Here is a 20,153-nt window from a genome sequence, read left to right on the forward strand (position 1 = left end):
AATGCAAACACGTGAGGCGGACCTAATAATGCCGATCGACTGTAACACCCCTTTGAATAATGAGTGTGAAGAAACCCCATGTCATAGATGTATACCAGTTTGTTGAACAGTGAGTTGACAAACCAAGTATATTAATGGCTGCGAATCTGGAACTCATAGGTTCCTGGCAAGGCAAGAATTTCAGGAATATATAAATATTCTAAAATTAATAATACTACAGACATTGTTTGTGTTTTAACAGTGAGTGTGAGTGAGTTTAGTTTTACGCCGCACTCTGCAATATTCCAGCTACATGTACATAATCTGTACATAAGATTGTACATAATCTAGTCTGAACCAGATAATCCAGTGATCAACAGCGCAAGCATCTGTCTATGCATTTGGGATACGGTGACATGTGTCAACCTAGTCAGCGAGCCTGACCACCCGATCCCTTTAGTCGAATTCGACAGGTAAACTTTACTGAAGATCAATTCTAACCCGGATCTTCACGGTTATATGTTTTAAAAAGTTGCATACATACGTGTCCTGGTTATTTATCAAAACATTTACGTTACACACTCTGACAAGATGATTGAATCCAGTGATTGATATTGTGAGCAATAGTCCACGATGCCAATGAAGCAGAACACCAAACCTGACCAACAAAGGTTGTCTAACCCGGATTCCCATCGGGAGGAAAGAAATGACAAGATATCACGACTCTAATACTTCATCCAAGAATACGCATGTTCCACACAACAACCTTACCGTCACCATAAATATATTCCATACAAAGTAACCGGGCCGTCTCGCTGCTCGGCACTTGACGGAAACTGCCGATCTCTTTACACTATTGTCCGCTTGGTCAATAACTATGGCTTTCTTCTCACACTCCGTGTGCACATATAGATGCCACTCTTGCTCGTCCACGAAGCTTTGTCTGTTCACCATATGTCTGTTCTCAGAGTCCTCAACAATCTCCACCTCATATGAGGGAAACTCGGATGCCACAGTAACAGTCAAATCCTTTGGAAAAAAACAACAAAGCGTTTCAGTTATAAACGTCTCATCAGAGGGACATCTTCACCAGGGACATTATGCGTTTATACTTCCCATCAAAGGGACGTGTAGAGTAAATGACACTTACTGATGGCAACTTTTCTTAACAAGTTTTGGCAAACACTCGATCCCGTTATAGTCGCCTCTTACGACCAGCATGGGCTACTGAAGATAAATTCTAACCCTTATCTTCACGGGTGCAAAAGTAACTATACTACCCATGAAAGGTTTACACTCACTAGCGTATAAAAGCAGCCACTTCCCTCAGTCAACAGTTCTAAGTTAGATTTTGCAAAATATTCCCTACTGTTTAAAGGTACTGTTTAAACATGAATTGATGCATTGTAAAACAAATTCGTAACATTACAAATTTTATTGTCATGTGTTCAACAAATTACAAACTCTGTGAAAATTGGCGAATTCCTGATTAAAGTTTACACCAAAAGGCAACAATCACAATCAAGATATTTGCACATGCCCTCAGCAATGTGATGCATGATGCTCGTGCATTTCATCTGCATGAGGTTTGTACTTGGTTGTCCTAAGTTAGAGGAGAAATCAATCTTCGATGTAACCCTATGTATACACATAATATAGAGGGAGTGTTCTAAGTGAGTCTAAACCTTTGACAGGATGTATACATTGCCCGTTGCATTTTGAACACAGCAACATGTCACATTCAGATTTAGAACTATGACCAACACCCAGACAAAAATCTTTTCATTGTCATAAGAACTATGAACTAAATGACCATCAAACACGGATGACAACGTGTGTTTTGAAAGGGTGGGCGTTTCCATAGCACCAATAACAGACACATGCAAAGACAAGTCACTTCACCAAACACAATACGAGATTAAACTATGGTACAAGTAAACTTAAAGCATTGCATCGTGTACCATGTTTCGTCACATACGTTAAAAATTTAGATATCGATAAACACGTTAACAAGTTGATTGGAAGACTTGTCGAGGTCTTGAACGTTGCAACATTAACACGTTTGCAAAAGGAGTATGTTCGATTGTACCAGAAAGTTTTGAAACGTAGACACCAAATGCCTTAGCTGCTGGAATACTGCTCGGCAAGAAGGAAAAGTGGAAGTCATCCCTGATGTTATCGAAGAGTTAAAGTATATTTTTTTGTTATTCTAAATCTGTGCACAGATATGTGTCATTCTAAATCTGTGCACAGGTCTAAGCATGAAACAGATGGGGCTCTTTCACTGGTCAGTTGCTGCACTTATTGTTAGGTGGCAAGTGTCCTATCAGTCGGTGTATTTCCACAAAAACGAAACTTTCAAGCTAACACATTAAGAAGGAACACATAATATTGAACATGTCTACACTGACGGAAAAAAGAATATTTGAAAATTGGATTTGGCAGAATTTCATGAACCTATCAAATCGTCCCTTGCCTTGAACAGTCGTTTGAACACTATATGAACGTGAGGCACAAATCTCAGCTAGCGTACGTATGCTACCCAATATCACATGGTTACAAACAACCATTTCTGGTTACTTGCGGTGGTTGGATTGTCTAATGGTTAAAGCGTCCGCTCGTCACGCCGAAGATCTGGGTTCGATACCCCGCATTGGTACAATAAGTGGAGCCCATTTCTGGTGTCTCTCGCACTGATATTGCTGAAATATTGCTAAAAGCTCTCATTTTAACTCACTCTCTCATTTTAGTTTCATTCAGTCGTTATCAAATTAAAAACGGGTGTATACCTTTTTACCCTTCAGTTTGGTAATGCCAGGGCTCCACAACATACAAATGCACTGACGACCCGAGTTCATATATCAACGTTTATTTATATATCTATTTTGTTGGCGACAGTTATGTTATAACATGTCTCTTCATCAGATACCGTCAGCTGCTCAACTGTGCAGGCCGGTAAAGAACCCCGACCATTGTTTATTGTTTAACTAAGTAGATCACTGATGCTCACGGGTCAGTGTTCACGACTTTGTAATATGGGTTAGATTGTTATCGATGGAATGCAAGTGGATGTTGTTTTTGTGCGAAAATAACTGTCGCGTTATCTTAAAAACAACTTCTGCTCGCCAATTTACAAGTAGACACAGTCTTAAAACATCTAATCTTTTGCCAATGTTGTTTTTGCCCACAGGTAACGCGAACCTTTGCGTTCCGGCTTTGCACCTGACAGAATACGAAAGTTGGTGTCTGTTGTGTGCCGTGTCACAATAATATACACACATCCAAATAGGGACTGTTTTTTTTCAAAACAATATTTTGTTTCAGACTGACTTAACTAAACAATATGATATTCGTTCGTTATTAAATTGCCCAGCTCATTTCCCCTCTCATAGTGAAAATATGGCGTCCACGAAAAATAACAAATCGTGCGGCATAAAACATTGTTTTTTTGCCTAATAGCAATAGTCTCTCTATGAGGCGACCACAAAACGTTGATGTTTTACCCTTCGAATGTGGGTCTATTTCATTACTGGACAGAATTCTGAGAAGATAGATAAGTGAAAACAAAAGTCAATCATATGGGACTTAACTAAACAAAATGACGTAGTATCAATGCAGTAATGAGATAGAATGGAAATATTAACTGTTCGTTTCCAGAGGGATACTGAAACGGGTAGACATCTGTTCTCCGCCTTTTGGCAACCATCACCAACATACATCTCACATAACACAACTGTAAGCGTGGTGGTGTTTCCAAATAACGTCAGTTGCCTTACACAAAGGCAGAGAACATACAGAGTCAGTCAGGACAGCTGATTAGTGCTTCTCCATGTCTCGTTAGTCTAAATTTACAACAAAAGAAGGCGTTGCCTTCCTAATAACGAGACGTGCAACAAATTGACGTTCTTGGAAGGGTTTTAATTTGTAGAATTGTCTTGCAGTTCTTATCTCACATGCTAAAAAGGGCACAGAGCAGGTGCTGCGTGTTTGTTGTTTGTTGTTTAACGCCTGCACTCAGCAATATTCCAGTTCTGTGACAGCGGTTTGCAAATGGTCGAATCTGGACAAGACAGTTTCATCGATCTAGGCATTGGAAATCGAGGACATGAGTCGACCAAGTCAGCGAGCCTGACCATCCGATCCCGTTAGTCACCTTGTGCGACCAATTATAACCCGGATCTTTAAGGGTTTCTTCTTTTCCTGAAGGAACATACCATTGAAATAAACTTGAAATTAATTCCCTTAACTCCCTTAAATCACAAAGACACTGTCATAAATCATAAAGTTTTAGTCGCAAAACTCACAAAGACTTCACTCTCACACAGTAACCAAGGATCCTACCAGTGGAATGAGCTTCGGCGTTTCAGTCAGCCTTTGTAAGGAAAGCTGCATTTCCACGGTACAGGTCGTACAAGACTGTCTGACACGAAAATAATTTCATAGATTTTCATTCATTTTTGTTAAACATGTGAGGGAAGAGACATTTCAGTCTGGATATACGCGCTAACAAATATGTGCATATATATATATCATATATGATATTCCCACAAAAGGTGAGAATTTGCATCGCGCTGGGTGTGTGGTAGAGGCAGTCGGCCATGAAAATCTAAAAAAACTTATCCTGATCATAGTCGGATAAAACGAGTGCACTAATGTTCTGATACATACACCTCCGCATGTGTTGTCTCGGAGATTATCGAAATTAATCTCATATAAAGTTATATCACTCAGTGATGCCCCAAAATAGTACGTCGTGACGTCAAGACTCATTAACGTCTTGTACTGTACAACATCTTTGCCACAATTTGCCACAAACCTTAAAACTGAGTCTGATAGGTATAATTCGTTAGAGGAAATAGTACTATATGAAAATGAGTACATTTTGTCTATATTTGCCCCCAGAATTGTAATAATGGAGTTTGATATGTGGATTGACTTTATTAAGAATATCTCTGTGAATATCATTTGTAAAACTAATACCGTTCACACAAAATATCAGATTATTTACTTTATTTGTCTAAATCCGTAATGAAATATACCTGTGACTGCCCTAGGTTGCAGTTTATTTTTTTTCTTTTTGTTGAGCCATACAGAAAATATAAGTATAACTACCGAAAAGAAAACAATTGATTCAGTCACAAAGTATGTTTCAGTAAGTCGTTAGATGCTCTCTGATAAACTCACGCACTCTCCTAGAAGATAATACAAAGCTGACAAGGTTGATGAAGGAACTAGTGGCCCTTAGCTGATTGATAGAATGTAACCGTGATATGTTTTCCGATTTCCATGCGTTTCTGACAATCAAATACCACCAGGTTACTGGAAAGGCACAATGAAGACAATGAAGAGAACTTCATGAAATGTCAAACGCACAGAGATATTTCAATGAAGACAACCTTGAAACATAGTGCTGTCTTATGACTTTAAATGTCAAAGAGAGAACAGCTGGAATGTACGGGAAGGTATGACACATGTTCATTTTCGTCCCTTGTGGGTTTTATTTTTGACCTAGAAACGGAACATAATTAATAAAAACAGTAAATGCTCCGCCAAATGTCCAATATTAACCGATCTTCGAAACTCATTCAATCACTGTTTTCACCCAACGAGATGGCCACACATGATCACATATATTTCATTCTGGCTTTATATTCCTGTGGCCAGTGGGTCAGTACAGTAAAGAACCAGATGTTGGACTTAATGACCACTGATGAAGATGGATTTACCGTTAACACTGCAATAAATCCGATCAGAGGGGATGGGATTGGGAGGATGAAAGGAGGAATGGAGTTATAAAATATTCAGTGTCGACAAGCTTGTTTCAGTCAATAGTTACACACTATGTGTACCTTTAATTTGTCGTGCGGAAATGAACAAAGATACCCGCATAGGGAATAGGATAGTCGTACTATGTCTTAAACCACAGAAGTGAAATGTCTGTCGTGAAAGAAACATATATCGCGTGATGCACTAGTTGGTGGTACATCAGAGCTATTGAGCATACATAAACCATATTTTACAGACACATCACATCGTCTTGCTGCTTATGTATAGTAATATCTGGTTACAATTAGATATTATTACATTTAGACTGATAGATTCGAAATCATGACCGTATGTTTTCTTGGGTGCCAGTGTAACTGTACCCACATCTGAGATGAAGACTCCTGTCAATGTTGTTGTCGATGTTTGTATGATATGTATATTTCCAGAATGTTGACGATATTGCCTTTTATTTCCACAAGTGGAAATTTCCCGGCGACAACACGAAGCCACAGTAATAGAATCCGTACAAAATGGAAGCACCTCGTACGTAAGTGACAGAGTAGTGAGTGAGTGAGGTTTTAAACACAATTAGAAATTTTCCAGCAATATAATGGTGGGGGACACCATACATGGGGGAATGATAACTTCGTCGTTTCGCAAACAGCTCTTATAGAGATTCATAAACGTATGTTCTGTTTTCGTATTTCATGACGTTAATCACCAGATTGCCTGGACCAGACAATAGTCATATAATGTTGCTGTGTGTCACTCAACAAGCAAACCTTATTTAGTCGGAATTGCACAATTGATTCTCCTTCAAACAAAGATTTCTTAAGAACATGCAATAAGTTTTGTCGCTTTTATTCACTTAAGTGGGGAATCGAACTCAGAGCAAACGCGTTCACCACTAAGGTAGGTCATGCATAAATACTCCGCAGTGAATCACTGTGTACCAGCACCACTGGAGGTCTGAAATGATACTGGCAACTTTAATGCAACAATCAATGGCAAGAACAAAAACCGTTAAGGTTACAAATACCACGATAAGGAAAGGAATGTGGCGTAGCTATGTGGCTTTACATGGCACCAGCTGTTGAAAATGGATATCTAATTTACCTGTATACCAAATGAAAAGTTGTCAAGTTCTTGAAAAGGAACCTCATTTACCTGCACGTCAAATGGCAAGTTCTTAAACTGACGCCTAATTTACATTTGGTAATTCTCTGGTGCTTGAAATTGGACAGCCAAGTTACCTGTACATCAAATGGAAAGTTGTCGAGTTCCAGGTTCTCCATGAACGTCCCCTTGATGATTCTCTTCTCAGAGACAAAACATTCCCCTCTGTTGTTGAATGTGAGACGGTGGCGCAAGATCTCCTTAGGGTCTCCTATCGTGTTTTCGATGTATAGTTTGGGGTTCCAGTACTTCTGAAAATCCTGGATATCGCCTGCCTGAAATAGTGAATTATTAAAGATATCGGCAAATTATGAATTGATTTTATTTTGACTTCATTTATACGTGTCAGTTTAATGAACTGAAATGTCACCTTGACTCGGCATGGCATTCTGGTGACCTATGACACATCCTCTTGGGTAAAGCACTGGGTTTGATACTACTGTCAGCGGATACTGCTAGGGCTGCCCTGAACAATAGGACCATGCTTAACCCATTATTTCAAGTTCTGAGTATACATAACAGAGAGAGAAACGTTTTCACATAATTACATATCATAGTTAAAGAGAAAATAACAAACTAAAATTCTAAACATGCTACCATTATCATTTGACTGTGGCCTTTCACTATGACAAATTCTGTCATCCCTTGCACCACCCCTCAACCTTTAATCTTGACACGGATGTCTCGATATATCGGCAATCTCGATGTAATTCCATGATCCCAGCAGGCAAAATTACCCTTTTAACACGATGTTTGCAAAGAATCTCGATATTCACCTACCTTTCATGGGTAAGCATATATGTCTACTTTATTACTGGGCAATGCATCAAACAAACGGATAGGCGAACACACGTTACTTTATTAGAACTCTTCTAAGTTCCCATGACACCCGAGCACTAAGGATGAAACATATTCAATACGTTTTTACAATAATAAGAGCTGTGAGGTTTTTAAAGAATTATAGGTAACGACACTGAACATCACAGGTGGAATATACATCCGCAAGATATCAAATACTAAATGTAAGAGATACGTCAATGGTGTGAAAATGTCATGAATAATGAATTATCATTACAATAAGAGAATAAAAGTAATATTTTATACATGCAACCCACGTAAGTAGCGGTGTGATATTATCGCAGGCAATGGACGTATTAATACGTTAACAGACTAAAATTTTGATCAGTTTACTGCACATTTACTTTACTTGTGTGTTGTATGTTGATAATGATTAAGGTTCCAGCGCTTCCTTGCACTGTAAATGTCCATTCAGACACGTAAGTTTGGAAATGTCAGGATGTATTGTGCCACGCTACCATTGATCGGGCAACGTATTCAGCCACGTGCATACGGCTTGGTGTACAGTTGTACTTCCGCCTAGACCACACGCCTTGGGACTTCCGGTATCCAGGCGAAAAGATCAGCACATGTTGCGATAGAAAATAGATTTGTGGTTATTTTCATATTATATCTCAGTGTATGTTCTCGATAAAAAGAATTCGCTGACTGTTCGAAGTATCACAGAGTAAGGAAATACTTTGACAAATATTTATTACATCTTTCTAAACCTTACGTTTGAGATACTGTTTTGATAACCAATCTTGTTGTTAAACATGCTCTAATTCCTCAATAAACATACTGCCGTGACGTCGTTATGCCATGGCCAATCAAGTAACGGATGCTCACAGTAATCTTTTCTTCACACTTTGTTTTGAAAATTTATAATATACTGAGAGCAAAAGAAAGTTAGACGCAATTTTGGAAAAAACGAAATATCATAAACGTAAGCGTTCAGGTTTATGTCTTCTGTTTAAAAACTTGACAAAAACAGAATTGCGTTTCTTTTGCTGTTCAGTTAATGTTCCCGGTCATTTCAAACCATCCATTAACCGGGAATAAAGATGATTTGAGGTGCTTCAAGTGAACACAGTGCTCAGCTGTTAGTTATATGAGAGTTTCACTTGCCACAGAAGGCCATTTGGAAAACATATAAGCAAAACGTTTGGAATAACTGCTTTCTGCAGCTTTTTTCCATTTTGCGCTCCGTACAATAGTCAACAGCAAATTCTCTCTCGTTGATTTTCTAATCTTATAAACCCGCATATTCATTTTCTTTCTAAATCTTAATTGTTCTAGTCATCGTGAACCAGCATGTTTGTTGTCTTCCTAACCCTCCATGTTTGCCGTGTTCCTAAACTCCTATTTTGTGGTCTTCCTGAATCCTCATTTTAGTTGTTTTCCTCAACCCCCATTTTTGTAGTCTTTCTAAACCCTCATTTTTGTTGCCAATACAGAAAATATTTGAAAAGACTTGACGGATGACGAACGGTCGCACATCTTGAAAATATTTACGAAATGTTAAAATTAGTTTTTTGAGCCTGAATCCTGCAGAAAATGCGCCCTATCCTACTTAAACGTTCACAAAATGTTCTAAGCTCACTTACATCCTCTACACCACTGCCATCCATCACTTCATGCATATCACAATGTCTGTTGAACGATGTATGGTGAAGCCTGGCTACATAGAAGTAAATTGTTTAATGAGGAACTCTCCTGAAGTGTGACGGAGACACACTGTGTTGGCTTGTACTTCACAAACACATTAAAAAAGCACGTACTTTACTTTTCGTGTCAGTTGAAGTTTCGTTATGTTTTTGCTAAACCATTGATTTTCGTCCTCTCTTCCTGTTGATCTTTCTAAACGATGTCCGTATGGGTAAACTCTCTGCTTTCAGTTCCATCTATATCCTGTACTGCACCCTGGGTATAACGTCTCAGGTTGATATCGCCAACTTGGTCTCAAACCATACTCACCCAGAACGGATTTTGACAGTTTGAAATTCCGCGGATAAACACCAGACTGGGTGCAACGCCTACGGCAAATCTCCTGGTGTATAATACCATATGTTTATGACCAGAGGTCGACATGACAGGTTTAATCATTAGCGAAAATAACGCTTTTGATCACTGGTTAATCGTATTGGCATTTTTGCGACCATGTTGTTTGTTGTTGTTTTTTAAAATACAATCTTGACATGACGCAAGATAACTGATAAAACTCCTCGCTGGCGGTACAGATTACTGATTTCACCGTCACTAAAAGCTACCCATTGAAAAGTAATCGTTTACCACTTGTTATGAACTAGAATAGAAAGAATATTGAACATGCATGTGAATATTGAAGAGGTGAGAACAACTCTTAACTGAGAACTGTTTATGTCCATTAATTGCATCGATGATGCACATGTGTTGTTTATTATGTTTCGGGTTCATTGTGGTGTATCGTACAACAAACTGTCACAAAATCAGTATTTGAGGATTATTCTTGTATTTGTTAGATGTATACATTAGCTGAATGTTTTGTTTTGATTTGCTGTTTTCTTGTGTATCCGAAGCTCGGGTGGTTTCATCTTGGAACTGATTGTCTAGCAAGACCGGCTTGATTTGGAAAGCGATGACATCATAATTCAACGAAAGAGCCCAAGGTTTTCATGATGAATAGCCCTGTAGGCCGTGGTATTAGAGAACAACATCGACGTAATTTCGTTAAATAAATATCAAAATTAATAACATATCCTCGTGGTATCTATTTCGCCAAACCGATCAAGGCTTTCTTTAAAATGGTATTGAGAAAATGCCAGGCGACTATGATTATTTTTACGCATTGAAAAATCCGAAACAATATTTTCACCAATGAGATGACAACACGCACGCTCGCACGCACACTAATTAGTATGACATTTGCAAATACAACATCCTTAGAAAGTCTATATGGACTCAGTAACCAGAGTGTGGTACCAAACCAAACAGCGTGGGCGAAAAGCTGAGATAATATGCAAAACGTGTTAAAGAACTCACAAAGATTAATGCATGTTTACAATACGTATGTTGGAACGGTTTTCTTGAATTTCAATTAGGTGTGGCAGCTTAATGACTCGGATACTCAAGCTATATGGGTCATCGCGGTTCGCGGAAGCGCCTGGGTACTGATTGGAGATCTCAAGTAGATAAAGACGAGAGGAAACAATGAAGTATTTAAGTGAAAGAGACAGATAGATACATTCCTGTCTACATGTACCCACGAAACCCAAGGAGTGCTGAACTAGCATGGTCGAACATCCGTTAATAGATTCCGGTAGGTGTGTCAGTATCATGTTGTAGGTCCAGGAGAACACAATCTAATCCTCCCCTTCAGAGAACAGTACAGAGTCTTTGTTGTTCCAACGAGTGGGAGGAACGGTAAAGTGTTTGTGTGATAGCTGACGATCTATGGTGCAACCACCTGTTAGTACTTAGTATAGAGTGGGGCCTATATCATGCTGTAGATGTATGCTGAGAAGCAGACAAAACTTGGCAACACGAGTTACTGTAATGAGAACAACACTGTTGAAATCCAGGTTTGGGGGGAAATCTTAACTGATACAGATGGGAAAGGCTTCTTCCCAGCGATGGAGGATGGTATACGAAGCAGGTTTTAAACAACCTTTGAAAATAAACAATTAGTTTACAATAGCCATACATACACTTTTGTTACCGTAGTAAGATATATACAAAAGAAAATCGTGCTAATGGGGTGTCTTACTACAGAATATTACTGCCCTAATTCTCAGCGTGTTATAAATATTACATAGGCATTTCGTTGTTAAATAGAGTGTACGGATTTTTAAGTAAGAAAATATCATTAATTGTGAGGAACATCCAGGTTAAAGGTAGATCACCCAGGCCCAATCGTTGTGTCATCGTTGGCTTCACGTTGTGAAACAACAATTAATAAACATGTTTGAGTGACATTTTCGAAGTTGAGGTGTACAAATAGGACAAAAAGTAAGGATAACAACTTCTTTATTGGATGAGTGCGATGTTTCGATACAGACTCTTGTACCGTTGTCATCACTCCTGCTGTACAAGAATCTGTATCGAAACGTCGCACTCACGCAATAAAGAAGCTGTTGTCCATACTATTTGTCCCATTTGAACAATCAATATACTTCAGTCAGTTCTTGAAGTTCACTTAATAACTTAATCTACAAACGTTGATCACAATTTCAACATCACCTATTGTCACTAACAGTATTGTGGCAGCGACTGTTGCACTTCAGCTTGGCCTTGAAGCATTTACACCTGTTTGACACTTGCTTTGTCCAGAGCAGCCTCACCTCACAAACCCCTGTCTACCATTTGTAGAAGAAATGAAATTTCATGAAATTGCTTGCATGGCTTGTTGTTACACAAAATGACGCAAATTGCATGAAACTTTAATCATTAAACGAAAGGGCTAATTTCACAATCTTACTGTAACATACACACCAGAGAAAACCAGGATAAAGGCACATGTAACAGATTCCAGGGATGAAAGAGACTGGGATGCTACTGGCCTTCCAGGTGAAGATGTGTGTTTAAAATATTACCTGGCCATTTTGGCTTTATCACCGGGTTTACGGGTTATTTTCCAAAAAACCTTTGGTGTATGGAGGAATTACCAAATATGAAATTGCTAAAACAGATTTTCAGTGATCCCTTAAGTCAACGAGATGACATAAAAAGGAGAAAGAACGATAAAGAATGTCCCGATTTGCTGCTTTGAGTGACAGGTCACAGAGTATCTTCCTTCCGATGATGATCTGCCTTGGAGGTGTACTTATTTCTGACATGTTTTAGGAGGCCTGAGGGAATAAGGTTTCATTTCATGACGTGACATTCAGGTTGGTGGAACATTTAACTAAGCATTATATTAACCACCAGCCACAGTGGCGGGGTTTTAAGGGGAAATGACTTTCAAGGAATGTGTTTGATCTTTTCTGAACTAGTTTTTACTGGAACTATTCTTTTCATACATTTTTTCATAGCCATAACACTAACAGATTTATAATGAAAAGTTTGCTTGTTGTTTTATTGTGAGGAAATCCTCTAGAAATATATATTTCAATATCGATACTTTGCCATTTATATGTATTTTACTGCACTCACTCACTCACTCACCGACTGAATTTGTCCATCCAAACTTGGCTCCCGCCATCTTGCCCGTACGATGACGTCAGCCGTGTATTGTTCCTTGAGTGTGTCGATCTCGCCGACTTTGAAAAACTGCACGCACACTTGTACTTTCACCTGCAATCAAGCAAAATGTTGCGGTTACTTGTATATTTGTTAGTTGTGTGAGTAAATTGCTCGCCGCGGATGACATTATTGCAGCCGTTTTGCAGCTGTTTTGCAGTATTTTGCAGATGTTCCAGCATTTTGCGCAATGAATATGTTGCAGACGTACTGTAATAATAATAGTGACGTAACTACTGTTGCAGCCGTTTGCAAGACATGCTGTAGCCGTTTTGAAACAATATTTTGGACAGTACACAACTGTGTAGTATAGCATTCGAGAAAATCCTGCTGTGGCTGTTTGGCAGTCGCGTTCGTTTTTTGAGCCAAATTGTAGCCGTTTCTTAGCTATGTTGTAGCCGGTTTGCATTCTGAGGCAACCGTGTTGCCACAGTAACATCCTGAACAAATATTTTGGATTTAGAAAACTACTCATGTGGAAAATCAAACTAAACATTTCGGCCTGATCAGAGACGACACGAACAACTGGGCTACACTCACGTCAATATAAATTGAAAATATTTCCGACAAAATCGAAATTCAGTTCGTTTCAGTTGTGCAGGAATTATTTGGGCTTGTTTGTTGGACACCAGTACTTTAGCGGACGAGTAAGGTGAAACATCGGGTAAATACAAGGAATGCATGCAAACGGATTGAAAATGTGTCATTAGAAAACGACTTGGATTCAAATGAATACCATATCCTCAAATATTCATTTTTCCCATACAAAATAACCCCAAACAAAACAAACTGAAGTCAAATAATTAAAACAATTACAACTCGTTTCAAATATACATGACTTTTTTTTTGTACATTCAGACTGATTTTGCAGTGTTTAGTATGCACAGATTAAATAAGCTATTAATATTTTCTGGAGAGTACCAAATGCCCATTTATGTACATGTAAGCATTCTACAACCTCATATAGCATTCTATTTTTCTTACAATGACATAGTTTAGTTTTATGCTACCTTAAGCAATATTTCAGCAATACAAACGGGCATCACACAATGCACCCATGTGGGGAATCGAACCCGAGTCTTCGGCGTGATGAATGAACCAGACTAAGAATCTCGATAACTACCAATGTCATAATATATCTGATAAAACAAATGCTGTTCCTAAATCTTTAATTCTGGTCTATTATTGTTTTCTTGCTTACCCCCGCATCAGTTTGTATGAATAATACACACAGACATAGTATAACAATCAATATTTGTACAGAACAACCCCATAGAATTCATTACCTGCCGAGAACATTTAGAATATAATGTTTGATCAATTGTTCCCCGCATTTAACACATATGAAACTGTTCAAGGTTAATGTCAAAGGCGTCGGCTTTTTGGACGAAAGCGTTATTATATATGGTACTAAAACAAGGCCATGTCATGTATGTATTTTCAGTCACGCCACATCATACGAAAAAGTGCAGATACGCTCCCTTCTGTGTGGGGAGTTCTTAAGCTTGATAGCGGTGAGTGTGCGTGCGGTGAATGGTGCATATATCACCACATTTTTCACATATTCTGCTGACGTAGATCGCATCTACCCTCTAAACAGGTTGTGACAGGCATAACTGTCATGTGGCTGCCAGACACGGCAGAAGAAAACGTCTGGTAGCATCATGTAATAATACATCACTCTGGTGCTTGCATATATTCCGTTCAGGGAGCTCAACGAGCACGGAATACATAATAGGTACCAATGACGGTAGATGTACCATTACATCCTAGAGCCAGAGAGTATGGAGAGTATGGGATCATGTTTTCATACCACACCCAAAGAGGTAAAAATTACCAAGTATATATGACAGCAATGCAATTTTGTTCAGTTTGTGACTGTTTTCTTTCGATAAATGCACGAAAAGTAAAACAATCCTTAAATACAGCAGCAAAGGTCAAGGGCGTTCTATGTTTTTCTTCAGAAATTTCTGTTATGTCCGTGTTACAATTCCGAGTATATCATAAACCATTTGTTATGAATCACTATAGGTAAACGATGGTGGCATGTATTCACGTAAACTGTTTGAGCTTATCCTGCCTCGTCAATGGTAACCATGACAAGCACAGGCAAAGACAAAACAAATGTACATCCAAACATATATGACAACACTAAACATCATATCTTAAGAAGTGCTAAACATTTCGGCAAACCCCTTAAGCAAGAATACAAGAAGAATACGTCCTCAAAACACCATTAGTTACCCCATCCTTGCTGTCTGTTTCGTTACGCATACACGTATTGGTAAATGTGCAGGAATTTGACCAGCGTGCTTGATAATTATATATTGATGTCATGATATCCCCAGTCATTGTCAAAGAAGCAGTTAACCCACTGTACTCACTTGAAGTGTATATAGAAGAAACAAGACTGAGTGCAACAGGTTAATTTGTTTCATATGTAAATCTAAGCATAACCACTCAGTGTGGTGCGTAAGTATCCGCAAGAATGTATAAGAAGAGGGATGACTTCAGCTTTCCAAGAGTCTTCCCCATGTCGAGCTGGGTTCCAAGAACTCCAGCCGTTGGCGTCTACGCTTGTCTTCTTGGGTAGAATCGAACGAGCCCGCTGTACGAAAGTTTCAATGAGTGTCATATAATTAAAGCTAACATCAGGGTTGTAGCTATGAGTGCCTCAGCATGACTTTCAAAGAGGATAAACTCATGATCACCATTGTTGCAGGATGTTCTAACATTATCACTAAAAGGCACTATTTATTACCTATTTCGAGGGCGAAAATACCGTGGTTCATATTATTTATACAATGTCGCAAAATGTCCCTTTGTCGTGGTGAAGTGACGTCTTGAGCAAGTCACGTTTCATCTATGACGTTGCATTCTACAAGCGGCGACGGCGGGTAACCAGCCTAAGTGTGAAAGAAGATTTGGATTTATTTTCCTTAATTTCATTTCGGTTCATCAACAGAATATTATATTCGTGCCCATATCATATTATGTTTACGACACTCGTGTCTAAACATCGGTATATGGCTCGCAGGCTCGGGGAATACCAACATTTAGACACTCATGTGGTAAACATAGTATGCCATGGGCACTCATATAATATGTCGTAGATATCTAATACCTTCAGAGATAAAGCAGACATCATGTCATTTTTTTGTCATGTTTTATTTACTTTTCCCGTGTACGACTTACTGTTTTGTTTCTGGAAAGGAGAATTCGAACAACAAAGTAAGTATTAGTTTTGACACAGGTAGTGAGCAATAAACCCAAACCATGAACACACAGCGAGCAAGATGGCAGCTTGGACAAGACCAGTTTGAACAATACGGAATTGCTTGCGATAGCTCGCAGAGTGACATAACACCAAAACACTAATAACACCAATGCACGTTGCGAAAGAGTAGCATCCTTGTGCCGTAAGGGTCTGTTCATAGTTTTCTAATCCAAAGTGTGGACAAGACGCCGCAGACCACATGGTACACACCTAATGCTGCACGTTGGTTTTAGCAAGTGTCAGTGACCTGCTACCGACTTCATCCAGTATTGTCCTGACACGCCGTGAGTAACTGAAGACTGATCAAAGCGATTACACATTCACATTTGAACAACTTAACTTCAGGTTCAATAACTTTACCCAACCCACCACATAGAATTGGTGCTACTGCGTTTCACCAATTTTCGTGTGTCACGGCGTATTGAAACTGAAGACCCTTCAAAGCAAATACACATTCATAGCTGAAAAACGTAACTTCAAATTCAGTAAGTTTTATCCAACCACCCAAATTGGTGACATTATGCATTTACTGTTGGTTAGGTTCTGGTTAGGTTACAGGCCAGTGCACTGCTAGTCTGAAATGAGGTAATGAACTCTGATGAATCGAGAAAACGGCTCTATTTGGCACTGATGGTTATAAAGAAAATGAATATCAATGCTTCAAACAGATTCGGGATAATACTTCGGACAGAATAATAACGGCACTTTCAACAGTTTCGTGTATCAATAAAGTTTCCAAATACTGATAAAGAACATAAGCACTGGCCTACCCTCAAAGCACACATCGTAACACACGTATGATAACAAAATAGGTTGTTTTTGTGCCAAATGCAACAGCACATGATACCGGGCAGAACAAGCTGACAGTATGATAAGGTGATGTTGATGTTCACACACAGGAGTCACGACGTCTGTATCGAGTTGTCTTGCTCAGGGGTCAGATGATAGCTAACTCGCCTGGCGTGCTAAGACACGTGCACCGAGTGTTGTCGTTAACATCACCATTCTTATTGATTTGAAATACCAGAGGAACAGTCGAGGATAGCGAACATATGGAACGTCTTTCAGGATGATGTCTGGTACCAGAAAAGGAACATGACGTTCTGGAGTCATAAAGTTACATATGATGGTGTGTGTGTGTGTGTGTGTGTGTGTGTGTGTGTGTGTGAGAGAGAGAGAGAGAGAGAGACAGAGAGAGTGAGACAGAGAGACAGAGAGAGAGTGTGTTTTGGTATAATGAGAGAATGAGAGAGACTGAGACTCTCTCTCTCGCTCACACACACACATGCACACACACACACACACACACACACACACACACACACACACACACACACACACACACACACACACTTTTCATGTTACCTCATTAATACCGAGACCTTCAGCAACCCATGCTTGCCATAAAAGGCGACTCAGCTTGTCGTAAGAGGAGACTAACGGGATCGGGTGGTCAGGCTCGCTGACTTGGTTGATACATGTCATCGGTTCCCAGTTGCGCAGATCGATGCTCATGTTGTTGGTCACTGGGTTGTCTGGTCCACACTCGATTATTTACAGACCGCCGCCATATAGCTGGAATATTGCTGAGTGCGGCGTAAAACTAAACTCACTCACTCATTAATACCGAACGGTAACACCGACCAGGGTATTACATATCTTCAAACGTGTAATGGTCCTACCCGACCAGGAGTTCGAACCATTGATTTTACGCCCTTGGAGCTGAAGCTCTACCCACTTCACTACGCATGTGGTGATATAGATTGATACAATGGAAGTGTTGTAGTCAGACAGATAGAAAATGTGATATAGGAAGAAGATTCCTTTACGGTAGTGAAGAAATGACAAGTGTAGTAGCTAGAAATGGAAAGAGGAAAAAATGAAAGCTTGGACTGGAAGGTGCAGAACACGTGTTTCTTCAGCTTTTACACTGCCATCGAGTCTCCCATATTATATGGAGTGAATATGAGGATATAGGGTCATCGTTACAGTATGCATGTTCCCTGAGATGACAAGTATATCCGATATGCAATGAATGGTATGACAAATTGCAGGCGTTATAGATGAGGAACATAGCATCCCTCATGGATACAGACAAGACCTGTGCGTGGATACACTACAGCTAAGGCAGTGCACCACGAGGCAGATACATTACAATATGGCAAACTGAGGAGAGTGTGATCGACGATTATGTAATGAGGGGCTCCTGGTGCAGTCTCTACCTTTTTGAAGAAGCAGTTTCAGTATAACAACGGCTTGGTAACCTATTTACATATGCCCTCAGCAAAATATTTGTCACTCAAATCAGGAAACAGTCATTGCAAGGTGAGAGCAAAGGAGAGGACATTTGGCTGTATGTTGCACAGGAGTTCATTGACATGTTGAATGATTGTGTGTAAGAACACAGCATTATTCCAAGTATGTGCGAGCTGATTGAGTCAAGACCAGACAACCCAGTGATCAACCGCATGAACATTGATTTACAGGGGGATACGATGACATGCGTGAACCAAGTCAGCGAGCCTGACCGCATGATCCCGTTAGTGGCCTCTTTCAAACAAGGTGTTTTACTGAGGATCAGTTCTAAACCGCATCTTTACGAGCAAAACATGCATGATGGACAACTATTTCAGAGAAGCGGAACCATAAAAATAACTGCATGCTTTAAGAGACATTAATTGTGTTGCCAGTGTTACCTCTGCTCAGGAAGAGAAGCACTGGGTCTAAGGAGACTGTGTGCAAAGGGAAGAAGAATATGTGACACTAAATATTTATTATATTTACCTGATGGTCAAATAACTTGTAGGGAATGATATATATATTAGATTCAGAGGTAAGCGTATATGAACAATCTTTGAATGATTTGTATCTCACGATTGAGTGAGTGAAAACAAATGTTAAGTGACAATGAATACCGGAGCTGACATGTTTTAAGTACAGTAGTGTGAAAACTGATTCCTAACAGACACTTGGTCATTTAATAGCTTCTGTGTGTGTATGACTGCATTAATGCAGTCCGAAACAACACCATTCCCCGCTTACGACAGTACCATAAGCTATGAATATCTATCAAGTTGTGATCCAGCTGTTCTGTCTGTTTCATCCTTCACAAACACACGTAAAACTAGGCCAAGAATTCGTCTGACCAAACACGCAAATATGAAACAAGTTATCATTTAAAGTTTCATTTTTTGTCATCGTTGACGTTTGGAAATGTCAACCCTGGATTGTCAAAGATTTAGTTCGGTACTGACTGTTGTAACCCTCGGCACAAAATGACGAAATCTTTGACAGACGTGCCATTATCTTGAACTGTTTCTTCAATATGTGAGGATTTCCATGAATGATTTCGACAAAAGATGTTTCATCGCCACCAACTTACTTAGGGATGCTGTTGGCGGCATCCTAAACGGTAGAGCTGTTATTCAGTTTGGAGCAGGTTACACAATTTAACATGGGCATCCCTGATCTGATAATGCCACATATCGACATATTGGTGTAACTGTTCCTATCAGTTCATGGTGAAAAACGGAGCAAACAGCAAATGACAATTATAATCAATCCCCAAGCAGCTAAGGCGAACGAAGTTTAATTTCATACTCATGTGCGTAGGGGTAATTAAGCCATTGCCGTTGAGACACTTAAAGCCTCTCTCTTAACATGTCTGGCGGCTTATGTCTGAAAAGTTTCGTTGAATTGGAAAAATCGATCCATCGACAGTGTAGGATAAACATATGAACGTAAGTCCATACTTTTCAATGTAAAACTAGAATAGTAAGCCGCTTCGCAGGTTTAGTCGTGCAAACGGGGACAGTAACCTTCAACTAGGAGAAGGGATACTTCGAAAGCAGGGATATGACCTCTAAACTACTTCTAGTGTTTGGTTTCAAACGTTCCTAAA

General features: G+C 39.4%; 1 protein-coding gene across 2 annotated transcripts in view; it reads right to left on the reverse strand.

Annotated features, from left to right (window-relative positions):
• Positions 1 to 20,153, reverse strand: part of LOC137298147 (cys-loop ligand-gated ion channel-like) — a 73,659-nt gene that overhangs the window by 11,263 nt on the left and 42,243 nt on the right. For both annotated transcript variants that reach the window (XM_067830259.1, XM_067830260.1), the window contains exons 3-5: positions 12,901 to 13,029; positions 6,999 to 7,196; positions 751 to 1,008 (exon numbers count right to left, since the gene is read on the reverse strand). In XM_067830259.1, coding sequence (XP_067686360.1) covers positions 751 to 1,008; positions 6,999 to 7,196; positions 12,901 to 13,029 — 585 coding nt within the window. The remainder of the gene's footprint in view (positions 1 to 750; positions 1,009 to 6,998; positions 7,197 to 12,900; positions 13,030 to 20,153) is intronic.

Source organism: Haliotis asinina, chromosome 10, assembly GCF_037392515.1.
Source record: "Haliotis asinina isolate JCU_RB_2024 chromosome 10, JCU_Hal_asi_v2, whole genome shotgun sequence".
Classification (NCBI taxonomy): domain Eukaryota; kingdom Metazoa; phylum Mollusca; class Gastropoda; order Lepetellida; family Haliotidae; genus Haliotis; species Haliotis asinina.